General features: G+C 39.3%; 1 protein-coding gene across 1 annotated transcript; it reads left to right on the top strand.

Moving 5' to 3' along the window:
* Positions 1-3,428: 3,428 nt before the first annotated feature.
* LOC101345944 (olfactory receptor 11H6) lies at positions 3,429-4,597 on the top strand. The gene has a single exon (XM_023724998.1). The coding sequence runs from the start codon at positions 3,627-3,629 to the stop codon at positions 4,389-4,391; it is 765 nt and encodes a 254-aa protein (XP_023580766.1). The 5' UTR covers positions 3,429-3,626; the 3' UTR covers positions 4,392-4,597.
* Positions 4,598-9,943: the final 5,346 nt, after the last annotated feature.

The following is a 9,943-nucleotide window of genomic DNA, read 5'->3' as shown; positions in this document are numbered from 1 at the left end:
AGTCCCTTGGACTAATCTTTCCCTTGCATCTTTGGTTTTCTTCATTCTCCCTTTAAAGCAGGTCATTCTTGCTTGTTTCAAGTTGTTGGCAAGTGGCAAGGGGAAACTGAGAAAGAAGTAGCCCAGCAAACTCTCTGGTCCTTTAGATTTATCATAATACATAAACACATAAATATTTAAAGGGAGAAGAACCCCTTCATTTACTATTTAAAAAGTGAATGCTCTTTGCTGGTCAAATGGCTTAAATTCCCAGCAAGTGGTTGGTTATCAGGGAGGGTCCACCGCCCTTTCTAGTTCATACAGGATGGGTTGCCCAGGCTCTCTGTTCCTCCTATTTGCTGCAGCTGCCCATTTGTAGTAACACTCCAGATGAATAGAAAGACAAATGAGGTAAATTTAATTTTCCATTTAAGCTACTACTAGATGTACTTTGGAGCTAGAGGCAGTAGAAACATCCAGTATGATTTCAAATTATCTGTGAAGTTCATTTATCCACCTTATCCATCCTTCTCTGACCCTGTATTCCATAGATAACTGAGACTTCAGTGCAGCACAAATCATGTCGACAACGTCTCAGACATTATGAAGTCAAATGACCAGCTGGGAGACAAAACTTATGAGATCTGGTTCCAGGTCAGGGACCATGAATTGGGATGATATTTCTGTTCATGGTGTCAAAAATTGCCTGGCCTGTGACTAGAGTAAGTTAATTCATGTCTCATATTTCTGCCTATTGTCTCAAAAAGTCCATCACTGGATGCACAGGTGTGCTATATTACAATTGCCCCTTCACCATCTCCCTATCTGCTAATGGATATAATAGTTATGAATGGTAATATAATGAATATAAAGTAAGGTATGTGCTTTAGAGGGAGATTATTGCCCTCTAAAGAAACCCAGAACTCTGTTAAGCTATCTTAGTAGGGTAAAAGCCAAAAGGCTATTCTCTGGTGCCAGTAAATGTAGCACACTCTGAACAGGGGCGATAAATGATGTCCTTTGCCTACAGGGGGACTTCCACTTTTTTTCTACCTTTTACCTTTTATTACCCCCCTTTTATTGCCCCTCCCCCTACTTATTCTCTCTACATGCTATTTAGCACATAGACATGTCTGTCTGATTAGTATTTAATCCTGGAGGAGAGGAACTTAGGCATTATCTTCTGAAGACGTGAACTGGGTCATTCTTGCATGCGATGTAACCCTGTGGACAAGAGCCTAACTTCAGAGAATCTAGGCTGATGATGATGCATGCTATTCTACTCCTCCTTGTCCTGTTTATTCTGTGAGTAATCAACACCTGCTGATTATGGCTTTAGAAGAGTCTGGTCTTTGCTCTGCTCCAAACAGTCAATCCTCCACTAAGAAATTGTGAATATAGGGACATTGCATACATTTTATGCCAAGTAAAGTTTGTTATCATGCCACCTTCACTACATATATTTATCTAAATTGCTTCTAAATGGAATAAATGTTGTTTTCCAGGGGCACAGTAAACAGTGGTGTATGGGTGAAACACACTGCTCCAGGAAGCCCCATTCACACAGACACTCAACTGTACAGAAGTAGGTGGCAGCACTGATTACTTTGTTTTTACAAATCATAATTTCCAACGGGGGGGAAATTTTATTTTTCATGTTCATCATTGTACCCAAGAATTTAGCACACTGCTAGGAACATAACAGTGAAAAAAACATTTGTTAAATGCCTGAATTTATAAATAAATGGAGGAAATTCTGCAATCTAAATTCAGCATTCAATTTCTTTTCTTATTACAAGCCCAGTAATTATATTTTCCAACCAAAAATGACAGCATGTGGTCTGGCAAATATAAGTATAGTTGTGAGAAGTATATTTGAAATCATATCTCTCCTAGAAATTTTGATGCATATGGTCGTCATAATTATAATCCAGTGAACCAGATTTCTTGGAAAAAATTTACATTTTCATAAAAATCATGTTTGTTAAAGACAATTTTTTCATCATTCTAAAAAAAAAATGTTAATACAAATATCCAAAGTAACCTTGACTATAAAATGTTTATCCTTCCAGGTTTGCTCCAGGTTTGATCAAGTACTAAGAAGCAGGCCTTTTGCTCTCTACAGACGGTATAAATGGCATCCAGTAAGTATCTTAACAGTGACGTAAATAAATAATATGGTCAGTGTTCTATTTTTAAAGTCAATATATTGCTGAACTTAAAATATTAATGGTGGCTTACCCAGCCAAACATTCTGAATTTTAACTGGCAGTTTAGGACATAGAAATCAACCTGGAGCAATAGTTTCAAGAAGATTGTCAGCAAAATATCCAGGTTTATAGTTTTATCTCAACTCCTGATTCAGCCATCATCAGAAAGATCTTTTTGGTCTTTGCATATCCTAAGGTGACGCCTCTATTCATTATTGAATTTAGGTAAAAGCAAGATTATGAAGGGACATAAATTATTGTGTTTAGGGCTTAATTCATGGCAAAAATGAAGGCACATGATTGTATATACTAGAGAAATTGACTTACCTGGCAGGAAAACACCAAGCTACCTCAGGTGCCCAGCCCTGACTGTGGGGTTGTGGAATACTACAGCTGCTGGGAAAAACAAGCCAGGGGAAATGGTGGCAAAAGAAATGACGTATAGGGCACATAACATCTGTCTTCAGTAATTTAAGCTCCCTCCCCCCATAGTTGAGGAATTAGACTTATTTTGTATAGCTGCAAAGAGGAGCCCCAGCGCTAGTGTGTAGAAGCAATAAGGAAGACAGAGTTTGTGCAATATGGGAAGTGCTTTGGGAGAACCAGGGCTCCTTAAGCGGGAAATTGGCTGAAGGGTTCAGCAAATCCAGATGCCACCTGAGAGATGTGATCTAGAGGGAACCAGATTGGTGGTTTGCAAATCGTTTTACAGAACTCTAAGGGTTCTGCAGCACCTCCTTGGGAGCAGCAAAGGCAAGGGAGCTCAAGGTTACCACCTAGCTCCATTCTCATCTGCTTATATTGGATGTCTAGAACTTAGTAGCTATTTTTGTTTCAGATTTATACTCAATTTTGCTTCAAAGTGAAAGAGTGGGACCAAAGTTAATACTTGCATGTAGGGTATCCAAGAGGCACTGATTCTACCATTAAAATTGAAACTGAGACTTAGGGTTACAGGAACATTTGAAATGAAGTGGTGTTTATTCTAAACCAACTTCCAAATGGGCCAGTGTATCTAGCAATTATTGGCTTTGCACATTCAAGTAAACTCCTTAAATCTCTGGGAGCTTCAGTTTTCTCATCTGTAAAAACAAAGAAGACAATAAAGCACACTTCCCTGTAGCTCGAGGGGCCATGAGGAAGACCAGATGAGATAATGTATGTGAGAATTCTTAGTACATTTTCAAGCAATTATTAGCTTATCCTATGAATGTTCATTATTATTCATTCCTTGGTCTCTTCTGTTTGTTGAACAGCTTTGAGACTCCAGAACAGAACAAGGCATGTGTGACTGAGTTTGTCCTCCTGGGTTTCCCTGGTCAAAGGGAGACACAGAACTTCCTGTTCACATTAATCCTGGTGTTTTATCTCCTAACCCTGCTGAGCAATGGGGCTATTATCTGTGCAGAGAAATGGGACAGGCGGCTCCACACACCCATGTACATCCTCTTGGGAAACTTTGCCTTCCTAGAGATCTGGTATGTTTCCTCCACTGTCCCAAACATGCTGGTCAACATCCTCTCTGAGACTAAGACCATCTCTTTCTCTGGCTGCTTCTTCCAGTTCTACTTCTTTTTTTCACTGGGTACAACTGAGTGTTTCTTCTTATCAGTTATGGCCTGTGATCAGTACCTAGCCATCTGCCACCCACTGCACTACCCGTCTATCATGACTAGAAAGTTCTGTGTGATTCTGGTCTGTGTTTGCTGGATGAGTGGATTCCTCTGCTACCCAGTCCCCATTGTCCTTATCTCCCAACTTCCCTTCTGTGGACCCAATATCATTGACCACATTTTGTGCGACCCAGGCCCATTGTTTGCACTGGCCTGTGTCCCTGCGCCTTCTGCTGAGCTTATCTGTTACACCTTCAACTCAGTGATTATCTTTGGGCCCTTCCTCTCCGTTTTGGGATCTTACACTCTGGTGCTCAGAGTTGTTCTTCGTGTTCCCTCTGGAGCTGGTCGAACTAAAGCTTTCTCTACATGTGGGTCCCATCTGATGGTAGTGTCTCTATTCTATGGAACTCTTATGGTTATGTATGTGAGTCCAGCATCAGGGAACACAGCAGGGATGCAGAAGATCATCACTTTGGTATACTCAGCAGTGACTCCACTACTAAATCCCCTTATCTATAGTCTCCAAAACAAGGACATGAAAGATGCCCTAAAGAAAGTCCTAGGACTAAGAATTAGCCAAAACTGAGACATATTTGAAAGAGAAGCTGAGTTTGTCACTTCCGGCCCGTGCTATTAATAATAAAAATAGAGAATGGCATCAGTACATCATATTTCGGCTCACACTGAAGAGAGAGAATTATCTTTCACTGTTCCTTAACAGTTCAGTGGGCCCTGGAAGTACAGTGATTAAAGCACTTGGTTGCTAACTAAAAGGTCGGCAGTTAGAACCCACCCACCACTGTGGGAGAAAGAGGTAGCAGTCTGCTTCTGTAGAGATTCACAGCATTGGAAACCCTATGGAGCAGTTCTACTCTGTCCTACAGGGTCACTTTGAGTCAGAATCCACTCAACGGCAGTGGGTTGGGTTTGGTTTTTAGAAGTATAAGTTCAGTTCACTGATGATATATTCAATAAAATATTTTAAATATTCATAGCTCACTGAGTAATTATATGGGTTATTACATATATGTACTTTTTCTATGGTGTGTCTTTGCTGCTTTTAATCTTGACTGGCAGAAGGAATCAATTGCATGTGTTCCTGAAGCCTTTCAAGAGAGGGAGGAATCTTCTAACTTCAGAAAATAAATATTCTTAAAGACAATGGGTCAAAGAGTCTCAAAAAAAAAAAAAAAACTAGTAATGGACATCTTTCATTGTTCAAGGTTGTCATTCACACCAAAAATGGAGTATGCTTCATATCTCTATCAATTATGAAGTACAAACTCTTCAGTTGCCATTCAAAATCTGTTCAATAGACTGCTAGATCCAGGCTTTTTTCCTACTAATCCAATGTATAACACTGCACTTCAGGATGCTCAGCCTTCTTACTTCTCTTAAACACATTTATTCCCAACTAAGCCCTGGTGGCATAGTGGTTAAGAGCTTGGCTGCTAACCAAAAGGTCAGCAGTTTGAATCCACCAGCTGCTCCTTGGGAACCCTATGGGGGCAGTTCTACTCTGTCCTGTAGGGTTGCTATGGGTCAGAACTGACTGGATGGCAATGGGTTTGGTTTTTGGTTTGGGTGTTTTAATCATAGTGCTTCCTCTGACCATGAGCACTTGCCCCTGCCTATCTACTGAAGCAAATCTTAATCAACCCTTTCTCTTCCATGAGATAGTAGATAATACCTGATGTCTCCTTGAACTCTCCTTTCCCTGAAACTATCTTTGTCTACAATTTAGCCATTTAATTGGATACTATTTTGAAGGGATGCTTAGTTGTTCTTTTAAGAGCAAGACTAAGACTTAAATATCTTTTGCCTCCCCCTCAATGCCCAAATCAGGGCAATGTATACAATAAACACAAACCAAATACCTATAAATAAATGAATAAATATCTAGGGCACTGATTCTATCATCAAGACTAGCCAAATGTATATCTAAATTCCTCTATTTGATTTTTAATCCTGCAGTTATTCATGCAGAGTACAGTCATATAAATAAATATTAATTTATTCTTTACATATACTTAATTGGGTCCTAACTGTATTGGAATCTTTTTATATGGTCTTATCATCTCTAGGAGAAAACTTGATAAATCATACTAGACTGTGTCTGTGGGGAAGGGGACTCTAAAGCAGGTTTTCAGGGCAGGCTGTTCGGCACTGAGAGGAATACCACAAAATCTGGTACTCTGTTCTATTAGATTCAATCTTACATTGCTTCTTAATTGTTTTATGTCAATACACCTTGGACTGTGAACTGTGCAATGGTATAATCCATATCTTCTGTCTCTGTAATAGTCTCCTAGTTGCTTGGCTCATACTAGTTCTTCAAAAGGAGCTTAATTATTAATGTGATACAGGTAGCAAAATTCGGCTGGACTGTTGGATTAACATGACTTTGGAGCAGCAGTCACTTTGAAATTTCCTTTGATGATAACCTGTGATAATAATTGTGATGTCAATCCACTCCATATGGATTGAAGTTACTTATGAATTACAGAGAAATATGAGACTCTTTGAGTATACTAGCTCAGACTGAGTTCTATATACCATATATCCTGGAGATTAAAACAATATTTTATAATTAATATAATGGCATAAAATGTTCATCAGCTTTCCTAATTCCTGAGCCCTGCCTGTTCTAATTCTGGTAGGTTGTCACTGACTAAATATTACATATAAACCAAGATTACCCCTATGTTCCCAGATATGTGACAATCATTTTCTGCCTATTTAATGATATTCCACATTCACAGCACAGAAACAAATGGTAAATTAATTTTGGTAGGAGGAGTTTTAAAGTGTGCCTGATGATGAAATCCTGCTGAAATTAGAAGCAAATCCATCAGACCACAACCACAGAAGACATGAGGCCACCCAGCAGTCTTTCAGGCCTCTTTCACAGATAGTTCTCTCCTAGGTGTACCAGGAAATATGTAGAGGTCATCTTTCCCAAAATTAGTTATGACAACTCTAATCTCACCTGGAATATATATAGAAGACAACGGTAACCTAAGCATATTTTATTTTTACATAGCAGCTTCCATGTCATCCACAGAACAACACATGCGTCTCAGAAGGCTGTAGGACAAAGCCTCAGACAGAAAAGTGTGCAGAGAAAACAATGTCAAAGAATTCCATGTTTGTGCCCAAACCCCATGCTGAAACAGGAAGACCATCAGCTGAGAGGCCAACTAATTAAAATAAGAGAATCCCCAGGTTTTTAGTTATGGCCATACTGGGGCTGAAAAGAGGTGGGTGAGGAGGATGGACCTTCTGGGTGCCAGGTGAAGAAATGCTCCAGCACGGTATTTCTCAACCTTTCCACCAAAGCATGCTGGCAACAGTGGTCAGAGAACATAGGGCATGTGGGAACAATAATTCTTTGAAATCCAAAGTTTTATCTTAAAGATCATTACAAATTGCATTTCCTAGGTGCAGTGGTTATGCACTTGGCTGCTAACCGAAAGTGTGGTGGTTCGAACCCACCAGCCACTCCATGGAAGAAAGATGTGGCAGTCTTCTCCCTTAAAGATTACAGGCTTGGAAACTCTGTGGGGCAGTTCTTACTCTGTCCTGTAGGGTTGCTATGAGTCAGAATCAACTCCAAGGTAGTGGGTAGGAGCTATTCCATAGTATAAAGAGCTCTTGTGGCACAGTGTTTAAAGGGCTCAGCTGCTAACCAAAAGATTGGCAGTTCAAACCCACCAGCAGCTCCAAGGGAGAAAGATGTGGCAGTCTGTTCCCATAAAGATTACAGCCTTGGAAACCTTATGGAGCAGTTCTACTTTGTCCTATAGGGTTGCTATGAGTTGGAATCAACTTGACAGCAATGGGTTTATTCCATAGTACACATGTATTTTGTATAATATAAAATTATTTTCTCTAAATAAAATGTTTCCCTTCAGGAAAACATTTATCTGGGGCCTATATCTCATGGCACAAATTTACATACCCTGTTTGAGAAGCACAAGGATGGATGCTTAAGGAGACCATGGGGTCTCCCAAGAGTTAAAATTGCACATTATTTTTAATAATAATCCCTAGGGATCAATTTATCAGATAAATGAATGAAACCCCAAGGCATGAAGTAAGAAATTTCCTAGGGAAAACATGGAAAATTACAAGAAACCTGAGGATTCTCAACAATGGCTAATATGAGCCATAAATTAAGACTAGAATGCAGTGTCAACATACTCTGTGGGAAATAGGCCACAAGAATCTCAGGGAGCAAGGAAAGAGAAATAAGCCAAGCATGGACCTCTCACACAGGGCTTACACACTAGAGACAGTGAAGGAGAGAACCTTTGTGACCTCCCTACAGACTCTCTTCAGGCAGACCTAGGAAATCTTCATGGTGTGTATGGGACGTCTCCCTGATGGGCGTTGCTGCTATGATACATCACAGGTGGACTTATCCACCTGCACACTTGTTCACTCATTATGCTCAAGATTTCAAGTACCAAAGAATATCAGTTTCTCTTTCAGCTCAATAACAAAATTTTTTTTTTTAAATCCTTCAAAGTACTTAGGTCACCCAGGGATTCATACTCACCAAAATAAGTGCACTAAAAAGAGAGCCAAAGTCATCCTCGGGTGACCAGAAATGGTCTGACCCTTCTGGATATTTGAGCAAAACAGTATGGAGCTAATTCTATTGACTGAGGCTGAAAACTAAGAGAAAATTGGGATTTTTTTGTTTGTTTCCTCTCTCCAGCTTTCTCCTCTTTGTCCATTCCATTACTCATCTGCACCTTCAGATGAGGTGACAGAAAAAATTTTTTTGAACAGTTATATGAAATCAGCATGAGGAGTAAGATTTTCCATAGGGTTTAATGGTGATTATATTGGGAACTACTTCCTACAGTTACATTTGAAATTATCTGTGAAATGCATTTATTGTGCTTTCTCTGTGGCTGACTAGTAGTTTCTGGAAGGTTGTGTTTGTGTTTGTTTGTATGTTAACTAGAGCAGTCTATAGCTCAAATACATGGAGTTCAGCCTCCTGCATTTTGGGTTAAAATCTGTGACTCTGAGTTCAGAGTCATTGCTGATGCTGCTCTATTCCAGGGATAATGTTCTTTGCATCACTACGTTCTCAGTCTTATTGAGAAGTTGTGTTTCTTGCTTAGAAAAATGGAGAATGTACAGAGCTCCTATAGTGGGAAAACATTTTTCATGATGCCTCACCACAGTGATCATCAATGCAGGTTAGTTTAACTCTTCACAAAAATCCTAGTTTAAAAAACCATTTTAAACTAGGATATGTATATTTTATATACAAAGACCCTCAGCAAGATGGATTGACACAGTGGCTACAACAATGGGGTTAAAAATAGCAACCATTGTAAGGATGGTGCAGGACCTGGCAGTGTTTCATTCTATTGTACATAGGGTCAGTATGACTTGGAACCAACTCGATGGCACCTAACAACAACGTGTGTGTGTGTGTACATAAGTGTGTGTGTGTGTATATATATATGTATCTTTCAGTTCCCTTCTCTTTTTGGTTTCTTGTCCATTAGACTACAACCTGATTTGACATGACCAACACAATAGAAAGATTATGGTTTCATCTAGATATATAGGTTCATAGTTTACTAACCTTTATGCATTACAAATTTAGTGAGCCTACAACAGCTGCATAATATAGTTCTCTTATTTCATATAACCACATTGAATAGAAGGAATTTCTTTCAATTTAATTATTTCAGTGAGTATTATTATTTATATGCCTTCACCCTTTGTTCAATACAGGAAGCTAAATCAACCTATTCACAAAATACACCACTTCCATGAAAATTATTTTTAAGGTAAATTTTCCTCTTGTCAATCAAAAAAGTTAAAATTATCTTGTTAAAATTTTTCTGGAGATTCTATAATGTTAAATCTATTGCTGTGCTCTTTTTCTGAGTTGTATGTTGTTCTTAAAAAGAAAGCTTCTGGTGAGACAGTAAACAATACAGGAGAAACTAGCACAACTTGTACAAGGAAAGGTCACGGAAGCCCCATAGACACATCCAAACTCCCTGAGGGTCTGAATTGCCGGGCGGAGGGCTGTGGGGACCATGGTCTCGGGGAACATCTAGCTCAATTGGCATGACACAGCTTATAAAGACAATGCTCTACATT

Source organism: Trichechus manatus, unplaced genomic scaffold, assembly GCF_000243295.1.
Source record: "Trichechus manatus latirostris isolate Lorelei unplaced genomic scaffold, TriManLat1.0 scaffold00273, whole genome shotgun sequence".
In the NCBI taxonomy this organism is placed as follows: domain Eukaryota; kingdom Metazoa; phylum Chordata; class Mammalia; order Sirenia; family Trichechidae; genus Trichechus; species Trichechus manatus.
This window is presented reverse-complemented; position numbering and strand designations above follow the sequence as displayed.

Excerpts from the sequence above, each read along its gene's own strand:
- LOC101345944 (XM_023724998.1), top strand. The coding sequence starts at position 3,627 with ATGTACATCCTCTTGGGAAACTTTGCCTTCCTAGAGATCTGGTATGTT.